Source organism: Narcine bancroftii, chromosome 4 (genome assembly GCF_036971445.1).
Source record: "Narcine bancroftii isolate sNarBan1 chromosome 4, sNarBan1.hap1, whole genome shotgun sequence".
In the NCBI taxonomy this organism is placed as follows: Eukaryota; Metazoa; Chordata; class Chondrichthyes; order Torpediniformes; family Narcinidae; genus Narcine; species Narcine bancroftii.
In genome coordinates this window covers 173,803,549-173,827,128 of record NC_091472.1, presented here as the reverse complement: position 1 = coordinate 173,827,128, position 23,580 = coordinate 173,803,549, and the positions used below count along the sequence as shown (strand labels likewise).

Genomic DNA, 23,580 nt, shown 5'->3' with positions numbered 1-23,580 from the left:
GCAACCTCTGAAAGGTTTGGGATTAGATAAGTTCCAGCTTGCTTTTGTATATTTAGCTTTATCCGTAGCGAAAAAATGTATTGCTAGTACATGGAAAGATACAAATATGATTGATATTAATAGATAGCATAATGAAATGAAATATTGTTTAATAATGGAAAAAATTATGTATGTTTTGCATAATTATAATTTTTTTATTAATAAGTGGCTGTTATACTCGGAATATTTACATTTCAATTTATATTGACTAGATTTCAATATGTATATATAACTTTTTCTTTAATATTCTTTCTTTTTTTTTATGGCTCTCCTTAGGAGAGTTGGCTGAAGTGGGGCGTCCTTTTCTTTTTTTTTTCTATATATATAAAAAAAAGTTCATGTTCATGTTTAACTGCTGCATATGTCATATATTATTTGTTTTTTGAACGAATAAATAAAGTTTTTAAAAAAAATAAATGAAGGGATCGAGTACAAAAGTAGGACTACCTTGCTATAACAATAATGAGCAGGTAACAGCTAGAGTACCACATTCAGTTTTGTGCTCTTCATTTGAGGAGCAAGAGACTTGCCAAAGAGACAGTTGAGTGAACCCCAACTCCCCTGATTGCCAAGGTGGCAGTGGTGTGCAATGAGGGAAGTCTTGGCTGAAAAGGTGAATATTCCCTGATGGTCACCTTGCCCAAACATGGTAGATTTCAAGGGCCTTGGCAGAGTGATTGATATGAGAATATTTCCACTCATGGAGGAATCTAAGCTGAGGGGCAAAGCCTCAGGATAATTAGACTCCCTTTTAAGATAGAAAAGGAGGAATTTCTTCTCAGATAATTAGAAATATTTGGAATTATCTACAATGGAAAGCTCTGGGTGATGAGTTATTGATTATTTCCAGACTCTAAGCTTCAGACTTTGGTAGGATTAAGGGTTCATACGATTCAGGAGAGTTGAGATGACAATCAGCCATTTCTTACTCCATTTTTACCTTTGAAGAAATATACAAATATATAAAAGAAACAGATAAGGGTAGATGCAAGAAAGTTGTTTCCACTGGTAGGTGAGACTAGAATGAGGGAACAGATTTAGGACTGAACTGAGGAGGAACTGTTTCTGCTAGAGTAATGAATCTATGGAACTCTCTGCTCAAGAAAGACTCATTAAATGTATTTCAAACAGATAGATTTTTGGGAGTAAGAGATTTAAGGGTTATGTGGGAAAGACAGATAGGGGAGCGGAGTCCACAGCCAGATCAGCCATGATCAAGTTGAACAGCAGAAAAAATAGATGGCCTCCTCTTTCTCCTCTTTCTTATATTAAAAGATTATCTTTTTATAGTCCCTCCAGTGTGATATTAACATTACCTTATCAACTGAGCCTTCAATATATGCTGTGACACTCTCTATCGAAAGAGGCAAGTTGTCCTCATCACGATCTATTGCAGCAATCTTCTTCAAGAGATTTGCCAAATCTGCAGACACAGTGCTGGTCTTGTAACTGTCAAATTCCGGGTAATTCTTGGGTTTGAAATAATCAAACATGAATTCTGCATCATTCCAACCCAGTTCAACCTACAGTTGAAAACAAAGACAAAAAAAAATGTGTTATTTTGCATTGAGCCACTGATTTTAGTTCAAAACAAAAACAAGTAAAACAAAAGGAACCAACTTCCTGTAGAAAAATTTTAAGAATCTTACAGCACACAAGAGAAACTGACAGCCCAGCATCTGCATTCAGCATCAAGGCAATAACACTCACTGCCCTCGAACTTCAACACTGCACTGTTGACAGCATTGTCTACAAGAACAAATCCTATTCTAATAAATGATGCCATCGGGCCTCTGTTCAAAGTGAGCTCTAGCATTCAGTGTCATCAAGGATGGGTCAGCATCAAAACATTAAAGTGCATTCCGAATCAGCACACAAGCGAGCAACTTTTCATTAACTTTATAAGCATACTGAACAAAGTTCATCAGAGAAACCGGTGCAAGGGGCAAGCTTCAGGTTCTTGGTCATTGGGATCTCTTTTGGGGAAGGTATGATCTAAGCAAAAAGGATGGGTTACACCTGAACCCAAAAGGGACCAATATCCTGGCACGCAGGTTTAATATAGCTGTTTGGGAGGGTTTAAATTAATTTGGCTGTGGGGACAGAAACCAGAGTGCTAGGGCTGAAGAAGGGGGAAAACAAGAGTGAAGTGAAAATAGTGTGCAGCAAGAATGACAGACAGGTGACAAAACAAAATAATAGCTGGAGGGATGACAGAGACACAGAGTGTTCAAAATCTGGTCTAAAGGTATTATACTTAAATACATGCAGCATTAGCAGCATTAGAAACAAGATAGATGATCTTGCTGTATAGTTACAGATTGGAGGGTACTGTAATTCCTGTCACTCCACTGAAATACTGACAAATCAGACTTTAGCCTCTCCTTTTGAGTCATGGCTAAAGGATGGATGTCAATGGGAGTTGAACGATCAAGGGTATACAGTGAATGGGCAGGGAGGTGGGGGGGTCGGCATGGCTCTACTTGTAAGCAACAATATTAAATTGGAAAGAAGGGCCATAGGATCAGAAGAGGTAGAGTCCTTATGGGTTGAGTTAAAGATTGGTAAAGGTAAAAGGTCAATTACATACAGGCCCCCAAACAACAGCTGTGACATGGATTACAAAACACAACTGGAAATAGATATGGACAGCATTACAATAATCATGGGGGATTTTAACATGAAAGTAGATTGGGAAAGTTAGGTTGGGAAAGTTAAGTTAGGTTGGTGTGGGACCTCAGGAGAGAGAGTTTGTGGAATGCCAACAGGATCAACTGTACTGGATTGGGTGCTGTGTAATAAACCAGAGGAGATTAGAGATCTTGAGATAAAGGGACCCTTAAGAGGCAGTGATCACAATATGATTGAGTTCACTTTGAAATTTGAAAAGGAGAGGCTAAAGTCTGATTTGTCAGTATTTCAGTGGAGTGACAGGAATTACAGTTGCAAGAGAGAGAAATTATCCAATTGATTGGAAAAACACTCTCATGGGAAAGAGAGCAGATGAGCAATCCATCCATTGCAAGTTTATGCAAGAAATGAGCAAAATGCAGGAGAGGCACATACCAAAAAGAAAAGAAATTGTGAATGGTAAAATGAGACAATTGTGGATGTCAAGGAAAGTTAAAGCCAAACTAAAAGCAAAAGAGAGGGCAGACAAGGAAGCAAAAATTAGCAGGAAGATAGAAGACTGAGAAACTTTTAAAAAATGTAGAGGACAACTAAAAAGGTGATTAAGAAGGAAAAGGTGCATTAGGAAAGGAGGTTAGCAAGTAACGTCACAGAGAATACTGAAAGCTGGTTTTTTTTTTTTAAATATATAGAGGAAAAGAGTAACCAAAGTAGACAAAGGACCAATAGAAAATGACACTGGAGATTTTGTAATAGGAGACAAGAAGATGGCAGGAGCTGAATGAATACTTTGAATCAGTCTTCACTGTGAAAGACATTAGTAGCATACCAGACTCTCGTGGCTCTCTGGGAAGAGAAGTGGATGAGGTCAAGATCACGAGAGGGAGGGCATTTGGGAAGCTAAATGGTCTAAGGGTAAACAAGTCTCCCGGACCGGATGGAATGCACCCTAGGGTTCTGAAGGAGGTAGCTGTAGATATTCTGGAGGCATTGGTAATGATCCTCCAGGAATCAATGAAGCCTGGCATGGTTCTGGTGGACAGGAGGATCATGAATGTCCCTCCACTGCTTAAGAACGGAGCTAGGTAGGAGTAGCATATTATAGACCTATTAGACTGACATCAGTGATTGGGAAGCTGTTGGAGTCGAATGTCAAGGATGAGATTATGGAATACCTGGAGGTGCATGAAAAGATAGGCCCAAGTCAGCATGATTTCCTTAAAGAAAATCATGCCTGACAAACCCATTGTAATTTTTTTAAGAGATGACAAGTAGGAGAGACAGGAGAGATGCAGTGGATGTTGTGTATTTGAATTTTTAAAAGGCCTTCGACAAGGTGCCACACCCAAGGCTGCTAAACAAAATGAGAGCCCATGGAATTACAGGAAGGATACTAGCATGACTAGAGTATTAGTTGATCAGCAGAAAACAAGAGTAGGAATATAGAGATCCTATTCTGGTTGGCTACCAGTTATCAGTGGTGTTCTTCAATAGATGGCTTTGAGTCTAAATTTGCAGATGATACCAAAATAGGTTGAGAAGAAGTGGTGCTGAGGATACCAAGAGCCTGCCAAGAGAATTAGATAAATTAGGAGAATGGACAAAGAGGTGGAGGATGAGGATTGAGGATGAAATACAGTGATGAAAACTGTACAGTCGTGCACTTTGGTAGAAGAAATAGACAGGTAGTCTAATTATTTAGATGGTGTTGGAAGGATTTGTGTGGATCCCACAGGTTAAGAACCAGACTGAAATCGATGTACAAAGCACAAATTTATTTTGGGGATATAGATGGAGCAACCAGGTTAAAATGCTAAATTAACCTATACACACTCACAATAGGCAAGGGGTGAATATACACCGGATAATGAGGGAGAAACCGACAGAAACTGGGGAAATGTGTATTTTAGTCAGAATCAAGGTGATACTACATGCCCCCACCCCTTGACCTGTACAGACATGGCTCGAGTTAGCTAATCCTGAGAATCACCCCAACCCAGTGAAAAAGGGGATACTTACGTGCCATGAGAGGTTAAAATGAGACACAACAATGGGGAACATGGTCCTTTATAGCCCTACAGCAGGTATTGGGGGGGCCAATCACTCGAGGCAGGCTGAGCCCCATTGGCTGCTGTGGCCAATCGCTCGAAGCCAAGTTCAGGGGCTCAGCAGGGGTCAGCCTAGGTGATTCACCTGGGCCATTTGGGTGATGGACAGGACTGAGTCCCGACAGGCTGCATGGACTCCAGCACCTGGTAATTTTGATGGACCAATCACAAGGGTCACCTTAATGGCTTGAGGTGAGTCTGACCTTGATTGGCATGCAATGTGTCCTCTGAATAGAAGCGCAGCAGCGCCACCAAATGGTGGTTGCAGCCTCTCCATTACAGATGGGGAGAAAATTCAAAATTCCAAGGTGCAAAGGGACTTGGGAGTCCTCATGCAGGATACCATAAAGGTTGACCTCCAGAATCAGTTGATGGTGAAGAAAATAAATGCAATGTTGGCATTTATTTCTATAGTGATACCATGTTAGAACAGGGATGTAATGTTGAGATTTTATAAAGGACTGGTGAGACCTCACTTGGAGTACTGTGCACGGTTTTGGGCACTGTATTTAAGAGGAGACATGCTGGCATTGGAGAGGGTACAGAGAAGATTTGCTAGAATTCTACCAGGAATGATTGCCAACTCTTGGACTGCATCAGAAGAAATATATTGGATTTGCCGAGGTTCAAGGTCCTTTTTCTGTTATTTCTTTACTGCTCAATTACTCTATTTGCTCTTCTCATGGCTCATTTGTGTTCATATTTACAAAGCAACATTTAAATATATCAGCAAATATTCTTCCTAAACCAGGTAAGGGGGCAACACTTTAGGAGAAATATTAGAGGTGGCTTTTTCACTCAGCGAGTGGTGGCAGAATGGAATGATCTTCCGAATGAGATAGTTGCGGCAGGGTCCATTCTGTCCTTTAAGAGAAGGTTGGATGTGTACGTGGAGGAGAGGGAGTTGGAGGGTTATTGGCGGAGAGCGGGAGGTTTGAGCTAGTGGAGTTGTTCTAGTGAACCGGTGAGGACTCGAAAGGCCGACATGGCCTGTTTCCGCTCCGTAAATGGTTATATAACATTCATACAAGTAATCCAACTCCCAAAGTCCACACTAAGACCAAATAAATATTTATCACAATCAGAAATGCAGACATGTCATACACATTCGCAGAAAGTAGAATTGTTTTAAGAAGGTTACATCTAGTCTATTCTCAGTTGACAACATTCACTCATCAGTACAAAACTTAATAGCACCCATTTCTCTAGCATGAAGTATCCCCCCCACAATCCAGCTTGTAACGTGCAATGTATACATAGCTACGTGCCTGCTGAGCAGAGTGTTCCTCCAGATATCTGGCTTTGCTTTTCTTACTGGGATAGGCATAGAGACAGTAAAAACATTGCTCAAGTGCAGTTTCCAGTTCCTCTTTAAAGGGGTGAGCATCTTCAGCTTTTGAAGCAGACAATTCCTTCTGAAGAACTCGCACCTGTTGAGGAAGGCATATTATTCTATTGGACAAAGTATTATGCAAAACAACATACAGTAAAATCACCGAGTTCAAGCAACCAGCAACCCAACCGACAAACAAAAAAAAATTGATGAAATAAATATTTTTAGAAAACTAAACAAGAATAAATAAAAATTTAAATAATAGTTTAAAATTGTAAAAGTACATGTTCTCTGAACACACAACTCCTTGGCAAAGATGGGAGCAAACATTCAGCCAGTGGAGTGCCCCGGTCGGGCCCTGCCCACAGCAGCTGACTGAATAAAGTTTCAATAAAATTGTGTTTGAATAAAATGGCAATGCTGAGGATGAAGAGCCGGACGATACTGCTCGCCGCTGGGGCAACTCTCCCAAAGTGTCCCTCTATCCCTGCCTAGTAAGAGTCTTTATTAGTATTATCTATATTATTAAGGCTTTATCTGCAAACTTAGTTGTGGGGGTGGGGGTTATTATGATGGTGCACAATTTGCATAGCAGCGACCAAAGTTAGAATTTAAATTTAAAATCTGTAAGTTACAGGAATTACCTGATTAAAGTGAATTTTACATATTAAGGACAACAAGACTTTTTTTTTAATTACTTTGCATTTTACACTCTTTCGTCCTTCCAACTGTTTATTCTAAATACAGGTGTATTAGTTAGGTATTGTAAGAGCGTGTCTCAGTCAACAGTAAAATTTGCTTATCTGGCATCCGTGAACCCCCGGTGGTTTTACTATAATTGGATCAGCAGTGGAGAAGTAAACCATTTGACCACAGTTTATATGCCCGGTACATTTCACTTAATCTTTCCACTGTCTGATTCCTTCTTCCTTGTCCACATTGCCCTTTTGTGCATCTCTAATTTCCCCCTGCAACTACATATTGCAGTTCTATATTCTACACATTCTCTCAATAAAGTAATTTACCCTTTCGTACTCATTAGTAACCATATTGGACTTTAGGACCAGAGAGACAAGAGACTACAGACACTGGAATCTGGAGCAAATAATAAAGGCTGAAAGAACTCCATGGGCCAATGAGAATCTGTGGAGAAAAAGAGATGGACAACTTTTCAGGTCAAGATCCTGCATTGGGATTGAGGGGGTAGAGGGAAGATATCCAGTACAAAGAGGTGAGAGGGTGCAGTGAAACAGAGGCTGATTGGCAATAGGCAAAACCAGAAGGGGAATTGGGAGAAATGGTAGACAAGATGGACCAAGAAATAGAGATGGAACAGATAGAGGCTGGTAGATGATAGGTGGAAACATGAGAAAAATAGAAAAAGAAGGCAGGTGAGGAAGAGGAAGATTGGATCAAAGTCTAGTAGGTGATAGGTGGAAACAGATAAGAGAAGGATGACAGGCAGATGTAGCAAGGATAGGAAAGGCAAACCAAGGGAGAAAACCACAGGTGGTTCCTCAACCAAAGATATATTTCTTTGGTTGTAGCTCTAAATAAAATAATCAATCTCTCAAGCTTGAGGATCAAGACAGGAAATGCCCATTTTGATGTGCCCCAAGATCATTCTGGATGCATCAGTCAAATAAAGCAACTGGAATCTACTCTAAACTTGGCAGAGATCTCTTTACAAACTTTACTCAAGCAAAAATGACTGCACTGCACCAGCTGAAAAGACCTGTACTAATGAAGAGCATTACGCATAAAAGTATTTCCTTCTTTCTTTAGGTCTGACAATGAGCTACAACAGAGTTCCTACAATGCATCTGTACAAGACTATCCTCTCCCTAATGCACCATCAGGGCTTTTCAAACTGTGAAAGTGAATAACACCAAACATTGTTCATTCAAGGTAGCTTTCCAGGTGAAAGCCTGCATTTCTCATGAAAGAGTTCAATCATCACTAAGCCTCCAGCACATAATGCTAATACCAAAAGGGGAAAAGAGAAGGCCGGGAGAATACGTGAGAAACATAGGTGGATTAAATGAACTCTGTTTTTACCCACACTCCACAATAATGTGAACATTTTCATTCCATAATCGAAGTCAGGCTACTTACATAGAACTTCAGCAGAGCTCCATCAGAGTTACAGCACCAGGATCTCCGCCCTAGATACTCATGAGCTGTATTCAGTAGCATTAGAGAGGAGGGCAGCATTGGAGTTTCAGGATCTACAAGAGAGGTTTTGAAAGGTAAGAATTGGAGAAATGCATCCCTTGCCATGAATAGCAACAACTTGAAGTGAGTACGATGCATAGTGATTGCCGTACTCAGCTAGAATTCGGCACCATTTGCTCATATTCATGTGCAGCTGAGGAATTTAAATTTAAGTGGACAAATAACTCTGTTACTAAAGAACTAGTATCAACATTGATTACCAAGAAACTCCTGATTTGATGCCTTGTTCTCCAGCATGCTTTCCTTACCTGGTGTGTTGTATGCAACTCCCAACCAACCAGTTGACTTTTAACCTTCTTTTCAATCAGGGGAAATTAAGACCGAAGAACAATTGCTGGCATCACTAACAAAAGAGTTAGATCATTTCATAAATTGAATGGTCATTAATATTCCACAGTTGAGGCAAGAAAATTAATCCAGCTTTCAAACTTTTTATTCAGATGCACATATATCGGATGAGAATTGGTCTTCACCACACTATGAAATATAACCGGACAAGGCTATTATGAACAGAAAGCTCTACGTGAGCTAGTGAAGCAAACTCATTTTCTCATCACAAACCATCGGCAGAACAGAAAAGGGTAAATAGTTCCTCACAAAGTAAAACAATCGAGATAGCTGGGATTGTGCACTCTATCCCCAGAATTCTGTGGCTATCACTTTACAGCCATGTAAAATATATCACCAATTATAAATAATGAGCACTGGGATCCCTGGAGGTGAAGGTAGGTATCGGAGATCACATAATCAAAAACACGAGGGGACAATTTAAAATGTAATACAAAAGCTGAATTATAAAATGACAAATTCTTCTTTCTTTGGCTTGGCTTCGCGGACGAAGATTTATGGAGGGGGTAAAAGTCCACGTCAGCTGCAGGCTCATTTGTGGCTGACAAGTCCGATGCGGGACAGGCAGACACGGTTGCAGCGGCTGCAGGGGAAAATTGGTTGGTTGGGGTTGGGTGTTGGATTTTTCCTCCTTTGCCTTTTGTCAGTGAGGTGAGTAATTACTAGTTATAGAAAACACATGTTGTGCCAAATCTAGAATACTGAAGCATTCAGTTCCTTAGTTGAGGCATTTTGCTTTATTCATTCACTCCCAGATTTATTGCTCATTCTTGATTTTCCTCATGATGCAAGGTTTTCATCTTTTCAAACCCTGCAGTTCAGTGTTCTTAAGGCATTTCTGTGATGTTATGGATCAATAATGCTGGCCTTGCATACTCATCAGCCAAAGATTCCCCGTTCCCAATTTTTCCCCAGAGGTTTTGAAAATATCTTTAAAGCTTTTTTTCCTGTCTGCCTGGTTACCTCTTTGCATGAGTGAACTTGGGACTTGCATTGCATCAGGCATGTGAATTACATCTCTGTCCGTCCTAGATGACTCACTCTAATTTGGGCTTCAAAGCTGGCAATACTAGTATGGGAGTCTATGGATTTCCTCACCTCCAGACCACAAGAAGTGAGGATTGGTAAGAACATCTCCTCCATGACCTCCATCAGTATCAGAGCACCACAGGGCTGCATTCTTAGCCCCCTGCTCTACTCACTTTACACCTACGACTGTGGGGCTCAGTGAGACAATAACATACACAAACTTGCTGATGATACCAGGGTAGTGGGTTGTATAAAGAAAGGTGTTGAGTCAGCGTCCAGGAGGGACTTGGCTCATTAGTGCACCAACAACAAACTTGTACTCAACGTCACCAAAACTAAGGTGCTGATTGTTGACTTCAGGAAAAGAAACCCAGAAGTATACAATCCAATGATCATCGGGGGATTAGAGGTGGAGAGGGTGAGCAAATTAAGTTCTTGGGAGTCACTATCTCAAAGGATCTTTTCCTAGACCTACACACGAATGGCATCATGAAGAAAGCATTTCTGCAGATGTGTGGTAGAAAGTGTGTTGACCAGCTGCATCACAGTCTGGTATGGGACACCAATAGCCCTGAGTGTAAAGTGTAAATGGTAGTGAGCAAAGCCCAGCACATCACAGGCAAAACCCTTCACACTATTGAGTACATCTAAAGGCAACACAGTCATCAGAGAGCAGCAGAAATCATCAAAGACCCACACCACCCAGCACACGCTCTGTTCTGGCTGCTACAATCAGGAAAGGGGTACAGGTGCAACAAGACTTGCACCACCAAGTTCAGGAACAGTTCCTACACCTCCACCATCAGACTCCTCAATGACAAACTCAATCAGGCACTCATTTAAGGACTCTTACTTGTGCATTTAATTGATTTATTTTATTCTCTCTATTTCATAGTTTGTTCACATTCATTATCTGTTTACAGTTCTTTATTTTTTTTTACATGTACTGTATATGATGTGTATTTTTTTGCACTACCAATAAGTGGTAATTCTGCCTCACCCACAGAAAAAAGAATCTTAGGGTTGGATGCGATGTCATGTATGTACACTGACAATAAAGCTGAAATCTGAGAAACAATGATATTGGTTCTTTTATTATTTCCAATACATGTGGAGGAATTTGCACAAAATAAAAATTGGGACCATCTTTCCATTGTCACAGTTTAGGCCAGCCATTCTCAACCTTTTTTTGGCTAGGGCCCTCTTCGTACTCTGATAAAAGTTTATGTTCCCCCTTCCCTGTGAAGCAATCAAGTTTAGTGGTTTCTTCCATACCTCTCTCCTACCGACTACATTAAAAAAAATTACAATTTCCATCTGTGTCACCCCTTAAATTTGCTCTGAACCCACAGGCAACTAGATGCAGTGGAACATTTAAAATCACAAAACTCTCAACAATATTCCAGGATGTGACATTATTGGAAAGAATAGAAAGAGGTGAACAAACAAGAAATTAAAGCCAACATTGTTAAGAAAAAGGAACATAATTAGAAATTGGAAACTTCTTTATGGCTCCTATTTAGAATGGATGGTTTAGGCTCATTAGGACGCGGCAGTTGGGGTCCAAGATTTCATACCGTGTTACAGCTGAAACATGGAACAGATGCATATCTGTAAATCAACTCGCGATAATTGAGGTAATTTATGCAGATTAACACCTTCAAAGAAATTAAATTCAAACTGTAAATATACAAAATGTCAGTCAAACACATCTATTAAAAATAAGTTAAGTATTTAATTTATAATTTCAATTGGTTCCCTTTGTCATCTTGATCAAAGAAACCGATTTTGAGGGCAAAACGCATATCAATAATCTGTCAAACCCATCCTTTTTTCCATCTACCTATCTTTCAAAATTTGCAAAGTTTGTGGTCCACAGACACCCATGCTATAACCAATTCTGCAGATTAATGAATTGCGTTCTAATGAGGTTTCAGTGTAGTACTCACCTGAGTCTTCACTCTTGCAATGCTGACGGCGTAGGGTGTCAAACTCCTCCTCCTCATGTTTTATGATTCTGTAAAGGGTTATCCAAGGCAGCACTGATGAGACATTGGGTTCTTTGGCATCTTCTGATATTCCCATGCTGCTGTCAATTACCTATAACAATGCATAGAGATTCTGGTTAATATCCATCACTTCTGCAGGATACAGTCCTGTCTTCATGGAGTGCATGGTCACTTCAATAAAAAATTCATAAGCCAAAGGCATCATGCAGTTCATAACCCAGGTCCTCATGCAACAGCACCAACCTGCACTAAAGAAATGCTTGCAATGTAAAGCAGCAGTCAATAGCAAAGTAAACAAGTAATGCTAAAAATACTGATCATGCAGAAGCCAACATACATCAGCAATTACAATTACTGATGAACTGCAATTTGGCTGGATTCCATAGAGGATAACTAATTAACAATTCTCTAATGTCTCAAATTAAGTATCTTGGCTGATCCTTAGTCTACCTATAAGATAAATTTTTTATGTGTTGATGACAACATCTGCAACAATAACTTGTGATGAGGCAGCAACTTTAAAGTGACAAAACGTATCAGGACACTTCACAGGAAAATTATCAGTTATTAATTTTTTTTAAATCAACCTCTTTATGGTACTCAACATAAAATAATTTTTGGAGAATTAATGTATCAAAAGCATTCATGGCTAAAAGAGCCAAGCAGAAAAGGATGGTTCCATTTCACGGCTCACAAGCACCAGCATGAGGACAGGAACCAATGAACCCCATCTACATTGAATGAGGAAAAACATTCAAGGAGAAATGGTAAATACAGAGGTAAATATGCAGTTGATCTGTAACACTATTAATATTTGGGGAGAATTTATAAGATTTAGAGTAGGTCACATACATACACACATTTTAAAACAGATCTTATTTGAAAGACTGAAGAATTCACATTGCAAGATCTCGAGAATGTAAGCACCTTTCACAAGTAGGTGTTAATTGAAGTGACGTCATGAAATGCTTGACCATCGGCTTGCTGGAGTCATGCTGTCTATCAGTTAAGTGCTCACAGGAAGGTCAATTCTGGATTGTTTACCTAAGATAACAACAGATGGAGCAGAAGAAAGAACTCCTGTTGCTTGCTGGAGAAGGTGGGGGCTTTGTAAGACACAAGTCACATGCTCTCTTTGGAGTTGCAGTTGGAAAAGAGAGAGAGTTGAGTTACAGCTCAGTCGGTCAGTGTGTGGGACACTGACAAGTAACTGAAAAGTGCAATGCAGGGTAAACTGTTTGAAACTGATGAAAGCAAGTTCCAGAGCAGTAGATGGCTGTAAGTGCTATCTGTCTGATGTTTCTCTTGAAATAGAGGAAAGAATGGAACTCTGGTAGCTTGAAGAAAGAGGTTACTATCTGAAAAACCCTGATGGGACAAGTTTCATCAGCGAGACATTGAGGTGACTAGTGGTGGTACCTCAGTTGTGGAAATCCTTGAGCAACAAATATCTCTGCAAATCCTACAAGAACCTTCCTGAACAGTAAACATTTACCTTTCAAGCACCAAACCTGGTGAACTTTATACATGTTAAATTCTGTGCACAGTATGGTGATTGCCTGCAACCAAAGAACTTGGAAGAAGGAGAATTGAGATTGAACTGTGAACCAAAGAACTTTTCTTGAATTTACACACACATTACATACACGTGCGCTTAGAATTAGAAAGGGGTAATTTGGGTTAGAATAGAGTATCATATAAGAATAGAGTTAAGTTAAAGTTTGATTCTATTTCCATGTTTGAAGTTGATTAAAAATAAATTTTGTTTTGAAAGGCACTTGTCTTGGTGAATGTCTATTGCTGCAGGGTTTTGGGGTCTTTTAGCCTCATAACAGATCCTGAACTATTTTGGACGAATACAAAACAACAGAAAAGGACCTCTCTAAGAAGCAAATAATGATTGAAAGCCACAGAATGGATATGCACTAAGATCTACCTACCTGGATGAGATTGTTGGCAAATCTGACAAAACAAGGGTTCATAGATTGTTCCTCCAGGATACTGTTATCACCAGACAAAGAGTAGTCAATTCCATTCAGCAGCTGAGTCACTGTCGAAACCCATTCTTCCTTTGAAGATGAAGATGACACGTTGTTCATCTGCTGAATAGCTTCATTGAGAGCAACTTCAGAACACTCCAAGCACTGCCGATAATCTTTCAGCTTTAGTAGGGAGTCCTGACAAAAAGCGATTGTAAGAAGCCATTCATTAAACACAAAACATTTTGGGAAGCAGTGAGGAAAAAAAAGACCAAAGCAAAAGCTTTCCATATTTCCAGTTCAGTGAAGGGGGGGAAAAAAATCGAGCTTATACTATTTGAAGATTTATCTTGGTGTGTGTGTGTGTGTGTGTGTGTGTGTGTATGTGTGTGTATGTGTGTATGTATGTATGTGTGTGTATGTATGTATGTGTGTGTATGTATGTATGTATGTGTGTGTATGTGTGTATGTATGCATATGTGTGTATGTGGTGTGTTTATTAATTTATCTTTCTATTTATTTATTATATACACATATGCGATATTGCATTTTCAGTTTTGCTCCCTTTTCTTCACTGTACTGCATTTATTATAAAAATCAATAAAAAAGATTGAAAATATAAGCTTTCTATATTGATTTGTTAGCACAAATGTAAAGAGTAAAGCTATGTTATAGGAATAGGGTAGATATGCAACTTGATTTAAATAGATTAGTATATCTGCATTATTTAATATTTTATTCATATAGTTAATGTATTGATGTTTATATCATTATTCTTCATCCATTTATCATACTGAATAAATAATATTTTAATTCCACAATAATTACTTTTGGAAGCTATACTGAGAGCCCAGTTTTAAAAAATTATCTCTGCCACAGTATCTTCCCTAAAATCATTGATAAACTGGAATGATGACATACCAAGTTAAAACTCGTCCGGGATATTTTTCTCTGACCAAATCCAATACATTTGACTCAATCTCTAAATCGTCAATTTGTCAGATAAAGACTGATACAAATCTGATCCTGACAAGCAATTAAACAGAACGATAATCATCAAGTACATGTCTGTGTTGCATTTAGGCGTGAAGGCGAGACTGAATATAGGCCTGCTTGGAGTCGTCAAGGCTGTACAGTTAGTGTACAGGGCGGCACAGTTAACGTCGTGGTTAGCACAATGCTGTTATAGGGTTTGAATCCGGAACTGTCGCTAAAGAGTTTGTATGTTCTTCCTATGTCTGCGTGGGTTTCATCTAACTGCTCCGGTTTCCTCCCACCCTTCAAATATACAGGGTTTAAAGGTCAATTGGGTGTAATTAGGTGGGCTGGAAGGACCTGTTATCATGCTGTATGTCTAAATTTAAATGAAAAAAAAAACAGATTCACACAGTGAACTGTTTACATAGTGAAAGCATGTTTGGTTCTTCCTTTTGACCAAGTCCTTTGTACTGCCACCTGACTCACCAAAATGAAGCGAGACATCTGGATTACCTGCAGCAGGAGAAGCTGAGCAGGTCGTTCAGGGATGGACGTAACAAATTCCAAGGGCTTTGTTCTGCCAATTGCACCAAGGGACAACGTGGGTCGCAATAGCTTCACAACCTGGTCATATTCTCCCATCTCATACAATCGCTGAACCTCCTCTAGGCTCTGGCACCTCTCAAGTGACTTCAGTTTTTTATCAATCTGGCATGAACAAATTGGGGGAAAAAAAATACACAGCATCATTAGAGACCAACATTGGCAAACCCAGAAAAACAGAAATAAGGATCAAAGCCAAATGACACTAAAAATATTTCAAGATAGTTGCCTACTTCAAAAATAGATTACATACTTTTTGCAAAACTTGAGACCTAATGTTTTGAGTTATAAGATTAGAGGTAATCACTTAAATCAGAGGTGCTTGAAGAGAGTGATGTATTTCTGGAAATGTTTACCTTGGAGAGCTGTATTGGTTGAATCACTGGTTGAACAACAAATCTCTATCTGCAAACCCTACAAGAAACTTCCTGAGCAGTAAACATTTACCTTTCAAGCACCAAAGCCTGGTGAACTTTATACATGTTAAATTCTGTGCACAGTATAAGAATAGCCTGCATCCAGAGAACTTGAAAGAAGGAGAAGTGAGATAAAACTGTGAACCAAAGAACTTTTCTTAAATTTACACACACATCATACACGTGCTCTTAGAATTAGAAGGGGGTAAATTTGGGTTAGTTAAGTATAAAGTTAAGTTAAAGTTTGATTCTGTTTTCATGTTTAAAGTTGATTAAAAATAACTTTTGTTTTAAAAACCACTTGTCTTGGTGAATGTCTATTGCTGCTGGGTTTTGGGGTCCTTTGGGCTCATAACAATACCTTGGTATCAGAATAGACAACCAAAACCACTTGTACAAACTAAATTATCAACCATTAATAAGGAAAATACAGGAAGACTGGAAAATTGGAAAGAATTACCATTAACGTTAATAGGGAGGATGAATTGCATTAAAATGAACATATTCCCACAGGAACAATACTTATTTCAAACATTACCAATTCTCTTAACAAAGAAATTCTTTGCAGAACTAAGGAGAATAACAAGGAAGTTCTTATGGAAACGGGGAAAAAAAATAGAGGGTAGCGCTGGACAAATTAACAGAGATGTATAATCAAGGTGGATTGCAGTTACCAAACTTCAAAAACTATTACAGAGCTGCGCAATTAAGGTACTTAACAGATTTTTACCAGACGGGAGAAAAACCGGATTGGACTAGGATAGAACAAGATAAAATAGGAGAAAAAAAGACCGGAACATATACTTTATAAATGGGATGAAAAGCTGGTACAATATAACAATTTACCGATACTGAATCATTTACTTAAAATATGGAAGAAGATAAATGTAGAAAGACAAAAGATAAATTACCAAATACCAAAAATGTTACTGACGCAAAATCCACTAATCCCTTTTACAATAGACAACTTTTTTTTTTAAATGGGAGAGAAAAGGAATCAAGAGAATAGAAAATTGTTTTTTGGGAAATAATTTATTAACATTTGAACAGTTGAAGGACAAATACAGAATAACTCACAGTTCAATGTTTGCATACCATCAATTGGAAGCATATTTAAAGGACAAATTGGGAAGCAGATTGAGACTACCAGAAGGAAGCAGCTTTGAATATGTAATTACAGACACAATGATAATTAAAAGATTTATAACAATCGTCTACATGAAGCTGCAATGCAAGGAAAATGATGAAATAAGGTGCAAACCTAAACAAAGCTGGAAAAAGGATTTAAACATAAAGATAAAGTACAAAGCATGGGAAAAGTTATGTTCTGGAACTATGAAGAACACAATAAACACAAGGCTACATATGATACAATATAATTGGTTACATCACCCCTCAAAAATTAAAAGAGTGGGATCCAACAATATCAGATAGATGCTTACGCTGTAAATAAGAAATTGGAACAACAATACATGAAATTTGGGCATGCACAAAAGTGAATACTTTTTGGGAAGAGCTAAATCAGATATTAAACAAAATTACAAAAAACAACATAACAAAAAATCCAGAAATTTTTCTTTTGAATAATATAAAAAGTAAAGAACTGGGTCTCAAACTGGATAGAGCCCAAAAAAGATTCATTATGATAGCCTTAGCAAAAAAATGTATAATGTCAACTTGGAAAATGGAAGAGAGACTGAAAATACAACAATGGTATAATAAGTGTATTTCATTGGAAAAAATTATGTATAATTTAAAAGACAAAATTACAGTGTTTGAATAAATTTGGGAGCCATACATGAAATGTAACAGAAAATGCCGGCATCGGATCTCCACCTCCTAAACTGATAAGAAGATAAGCAAGATCAGATTTAATGTGTAAAAGTAAATGACACGTCTTTCTTTTTTGTTTTTCTTTTGTATGAAGATGTTGTTTTATTGTTTTTTTATATGTTTAATATTTATTGGTTTTGGAGGGGGATCGGGAGAGGAGAGAAGAGGGAAATTGTCACTGTGTAGTGGGCGCACAGCGTGGTATTGCGAACCGCCATCATCAGTTCACATACTTACCTGACACATCGTGGGATAGCAGTGCTGGGCACCAAAGTACAATGAGTGAATCAGATGAAGACCCTGCCTAAAGGGGCGGGGCACTAATGGCTCATAGCTTTAACCTGCTGGTCATGTGGACCAGCAGCTATTCACTAACGAGCTCATTAACAGGCAGGGAACAAAAGGTCTGTGTATGTCTGCAATAAACCAATCTTGAGTTGACTACCTATGTGTGTGTTTGGCTTTATTTAGTAGCATCTACCATAGTAGCTGCTACAAATTGGTGACCCTGAAGTTAAGACTCAACCTATTTGAATCATTATGGAAAAGGAGGACACTTCAACAGCAGGAAAATCTGCTGCCGCCGCCATGACAGTTAATGCAGTTGGGCTTCATTTGCCTCCTTTCTGGACACATCAGCCTCAAATTTGGTTTCTTCAAGCTGAAACCCAGCTTTGTCTTCTGGGTATAATGGTGGAAGACACAAAATTTTGGCATGTCATGAGTACACTGGTCGTGGCCACTGCATCGCGAGTAAGCAAATTTATTGCTCATCCTCCGGCAGAAGACCAGTACACCATGTTCCGCCAGTTTCTTATTGACACATTGGAACTTACTAGGCATAAGCATAGCATGCATCTTTTGAACATGGAAGGCCTAGATGACAAGAATCCATCAGACCTGATGAATGAGACGCTGGCATTGTCAGATGGTCATTCCCATTGTCTGCTTTTCGAAACCTTATTTCTGTCAAAACTTCCAGCTCACATCGCCATACCCATTGGTAACATGGATTTCCGCCATCCCCATGATGTGGCTCGAGCGGCTGACAGGGTCTATCATACTCCTACACAAGAGTCTGCCCAAATACATCCACTTTTTGCAGCAGATGCATCTCCCATATCCTACCAGCCTCCTGGATCTGCAGTCCAATCCAAGAAAGAGGAACGTGATGATATACATCGAGAGTGGTATTTTTACCATCGCCGCTGGGGAAAAATGCCCATAAGTGCGTCCAGCCATGTACCTACTACAAAAAGAAGTCTGGAAACGAGAGCCGGCTGCCAGTAGTGGCTTTGGCACCTGGTGTACATACAGGCCTATCGTATCTTCAGGACAATGCGGGTAAGCACAAATTCTTGTAGACACAGGTGCTGAACTTGGTTTGCTCCCGCCGACCTATTTTGAAAGGATGCATAAAAAACACCACTTGACCCTGCGAGTGGCAAATGGAACTGTCATTCCAAGTTTCGGCACTCGACAAGTGGACAATTGGTGGAACCACGTTCCATTGAATTGTGTCTTCGCTTCTGTCGCTCAACCCATTTTGGGTGCGGATTTTTTATGTTCCCACGACTTATTGGTAGACTTAAATTGCAGACAATTAGTTCATGCCACCACCTTTCAGACATCTCCACTGGTGTGCAACAAGGGGAGACTTTCACAGCTCGGAGTACATACGTTACACAAGGACGCATATACTGCTCTACTCAACGAATTTTCTCATATTCTCACCCCTAACTTCAATGCTTCAAGAACATGGTGTGTCTCATTACATAGACACATCAGGCCCACCGGTCCATGCCACGGCTCATTGTCTGATGCCTGATAAATTGCGGCAAGCAAAAGCAGAATTTAAAGCATTGGAAGAATTGGGTATCATCCGATGCTCAAACAGGCCTTGGACCTCACCTTTGCATATGGTACCCAAGAAGACAGGTGGATGGAGACATTACGGCAACTACCATAGGCTTAATGATGTCACTGCACCTGACAGATACCCAATTCCACACATACAGGATTTCACCGCCCATCTACATCATTGCCGCATATTTTCAAAGATTCATTTGGTTAAGGGATATCATCAGATACAGATTCATGAGAATGATATTCCCACGTCAGCAATTATTACACCATTTGGTCTTCTTGAATTTCTCAGAATGCCATTTGGCTGAAAGAATGCTGTGCAAACTTTTCAGCAGCTTATGGATGCTCTAGGCAGAGATTTAGACTTTGCGTATATTTACTTGGACGACATCCTTGTAGCAAGACAAAATGAGCAAGATCACCGCCTGCATTTGCCTCGCCTTTTCCAACAGCTCCAAGACTTTGGTCTGACAATTAACCTTGACAAGTGTCAATTTGGCAAGTCAACCATAGAATTCTTAGGGCATAAAATTACAGCAGACGGCATATCTCCGTTATCAGGCAAGGTAGACTACATCCGTACATTCTCCAGACCTGTCACCGTCACAGGGCTACAGAAGTTTTTGGGAATAATAAATTTTTATCACCCATTTATTCCTGAGATTACTGACATCCTGCAACCACTGTTTGACATCATTTCTGCTCCAAACAAAATCATTACCTGGACCGCAGAGGCCGCATTTATGTCTGCCAAAGAGGCATTAGCCAAACCAGCAATGCTTGCGCATCCAAATCCTGACGCTTAGCACAGATGCCTCAGGAACAGCACGTCAATGGCCATTATCAGCCCCTTGCCTTCTTTAGTCATCATCTAAGACCAGCAGAAATGAAGTACAGTGCCTTTGATCAAGAACTATTAGCACTTTATCTGGCTATAAGGAACTTTCGTTATATCTTGGAAGGTCGACATTTCACCATGTTCACAGACCATAAACCGCTAATTTTTGCCTTCAGCAAAGTCACAGATCTTTGGTCGGCAAGACAACAATGACATTTGTCCTACATTTTGGAGTTTACTACAGACATGCGTCATATTTCGGAAAAGGACAATCTGGTCACAGATGTGCTCTCTAGATCAACTGTGTGCCAACATTGCTGAACTGGCTTGTGGCACAATCCGCAGATCCGGATATACAGGCATACAGTACAGCTATTACTAGACTCGACATTCAACAGGTGGCACCACAACAAGGTAGTCCAGAACTCCTTTGTGACGTATCATTGGGCTATCCTTGACCATTGGTCCCATTATCTTGGCGACAGTGTCTTTTTGATGACATTCACAATCTATCACACCCATCCATCAGGACTTCAGTCAAAATAATGTCAAACAAGTACATATGGCATAGGCTGGAAAAAAGATGTCGCGCAATGGGCACGAACATGTATATCCTGCCAATCTGCAAAAATTCAACACCACACCAAGACACCCCTGCAGCCTTTCCCGAAAATACACAGAAGATTTGAGCATGTGCACGTGGATCTGGTTGGACCATTACCAGTATTCACAGGACATGAGGTATATTCTCACTGTAGTAGACCGCTTCACACACTGGCCAGAGGCCATTCCATTACCAGTCAGTGATACTGAGGCATGTGCTAGAGCGTTCATCTTAAATTGGATTGCTAGATTTGGAGTGCCTACACACAACTTCAGACTGTGGAGCACAGTTCACTTTGGCGTTATGGGCTTCCTTGGCTCGTTTTTGTGGTACACAGTTGCACCACACTACTGCGTACCATCCGCAGTCCAACGGCCTAGTGGAATGTTTCCATCGACAACTTAAATCTTCACTGATGACCCAACCCACTGGCCCCAACTGGGTCGATGAACTTTGTGTTCTACTAGGAATATGAACAGCTCCAAAAAAAATTGATGTATGGTACGACCCTTATGGTTCCAGGAGATATTCACTTCACAAGCAATTCAGACATGGACGTCCTGCAACAACTCCGCAAGGGTATTGCTAACAGCAAACTATCCTCTACCAAATGGCATGGCAAACCTAGGCAACAAGTGCCCCAATCACTATTAAACACTGAATTTGTATTTGTACGAAGACAGGTTTCAGGGGCTCCGTTACTAAAACCAGATGAAGGACAATTTCATGTGATTAAGAGAGATGGAGTGTTATAGACATTAGACATCAGAGGGCATCCGGAACTATTCAACATGGACAGACTTAAACCCGCCCATATGGGCCCTACTTCACCAGATCAGTGCCCTCAACCCAGGCGATGTGGACGTCCTCCTAAGTCAAGCATATCTGGCATCTTAAGTTACGATGACAATTCAGGGGGGGGGGGGTGGGGGGTTGATGTAGCGGGCACCACCGTCAGTTCACAGACTTACCTGACGTCGTGGGATAGCAGTGCTAGGCACCAAAGTACAGCGAGTGGATCAGATGAAGCCCCTAACTAAAGGTGCGGGGCGCTAATGGCTCATAGCTTTAACCTGCTGGTCCACAGGACCAGCAGCTGTTCACTAATAAGCTCATTAACAGGCAGGGAATAAAATGTCTTTGTATGTCTGCAATAAACCAGTCTTGAGTTGACTACCTTTGTGTGAGTTTGCCTTTATTTAGTAGCATCTACCATAGTAGCCGCTACAACTGTGTACATTTAATGAGAAACATTTGTACATATTTTGGTCGATGATGGTTCATAGTGCGATAAATAAAAAGTTACAAAAAAAAGGATACTGCTGGGGATGGAACTGCACTCGATACACAGGTTAACAGACAGGTATAGGGACTGGTAATAAGCCCAAAACACACATGGATTCAAATGTTGGTCACAGGCTTGCTTTTGGAACCTGAAGAGCATCTCATATAGGTTAATGCTGGGTGGGGAATTGAATGAACAAAGAGTTTTTTTTAAATGTGTATTCCTCAATGCTGAACTGAAAACCTAATTGCAAAACAACTCAAGTACAATTTCTGCAAAGCATAATCTAAAATTTTCAAACAATATCCAATAAAGAAATTTCAATAAACTTTATAAATTAACAATCTACACCATATTAATTATTTGAAACATTATTTTATAAAAATACAAAGAGAGGACATCAAAACTACTCAGGTTGAATTTGTGGAGAAGGAAACTACTAATAGAATGAGAAAAAGCTAGAGGAATGGTCAAGATGCAGTAAGAGGGAAGAAGAGCTCTATTATACTGGAAGACTGGAACAGTTAAGTGATTATTGTGCAAGGTGAAGGAGGTAAAGGAAGAAATAAGAAAAAGACTAGAAGACTAATAGATGACAAAACCAGAATTATAAACTAGAAATTCTAAACAGAAAAAAAAACACAAAGAAAAGCAGAAAATTCTGCAAGCCCTTACTCTCAGAAAGTGGATACAATCCTGAATGGAAGGATGACCTGAGGATTTCCACCATTTAGATTTTATTTTTGATCTTTGGCTTTCACAAAATTTGTTTCATTCTTCTGTTGAACATCAACAACTGATTTAATTTGATGTGCTACTCCAACTGAAAAGCTTTCTTCAGCTAAGTTGCATCAGGGCAATTTCATTTTATATTTCTTTTTTAATCCTCCCTCTAAGCAAAAAGAGTATTTTGAGACATTGATAGACAAGATTCCACCATCAATGGATTAGATACATAGGAAAATTCCTGCTGGTTAGACTCTTGCATAGATATGAAACACCAGATTATGTATGCAATTCTCATTAAATTAACACTGATGGATCCAGTAATGGAGAGGACATGGAGGGAATATAAACCATCAGTGTCATGTATCCAGCAGATGGCTTAAGTGTGGCAACACTACAATGTTACAGATTAGGAGATGGCAGAATGCAAGATGCACATCTCCTGTCTGAGCGGTGATATGGATACATTCCAGTTCGCCTATCATAATAACTGGTCTACGGCTGATGCCATCTCATTGGCTCTACACAAAGCCCTGGAACACTGGCAGCAAAATGCACACATCAGGATGTTCTTTATCGACTACAGTTCAGCAATTTAACACCATCATCCCTTCAAAACTGATCAGCAAACTCCAAGTCCTGGGAGTTAACACCCCACTGTCTAACTGGATCATCAATTTCCTCACCTACAGACCACAATCATTGAAGATTGGTGAGAAC

The 23,580-nt window shown here is 39.7% G+C and overlaps 2 protein-coding genes across 21 annotated transcripts in view; one reads left to right on the top strand and one right to left on the bottom strand.

The window, feature by feature from the left end:
* patz1 (POZ/BTB and AT hook containing zinc finger 1) overlaps positions 1–23,580 on the top strand; it is a 749,193-nt gene that overhangs the window by 388,549 nt on the left and 337,064 nt on the right. The window lies entirely within an intron of this gene.
* LOC138761246 (calcineurin-binding protein cabin-1-like) overlaps positions 1–23,580 on the bottom strand; it is a 449,064-nt gene that overhangs the window by 330,229 nt on the left and 95,255 nt on the right. For all 12 annotated transcript variants that reach the window (XM_069933059.1, XM_069933061.1, XM_069933058.1 and 9 more), the window contains 6 exons: positions 15,203–15,397; positions 13,673–13,909; positions 11,673–11,823; positions 8,227–8,339; positions 6,047–6,208; positions 1,356–1,562 (listed from right to left, as the gene is read on the bottom strand). In XM_069933059.1, coding sequence (XP_069789160.1) covers positions 1,356–1,562; positions 6,047–6,208; positions 8,227–8,339; positions 11,673–11,823; positions 13,673–13,909; positions 15,203–15,397 — 1,065 coding nt within the window. The remainder of the gene's footprint in view (positions 1–1,355; positions 1,563–6,046; positions 6,209–8,226; positions 8,340–11,672; positions 11,824–13,672; positions 13,910–15,202; positions 15,398–23,580) is intronic.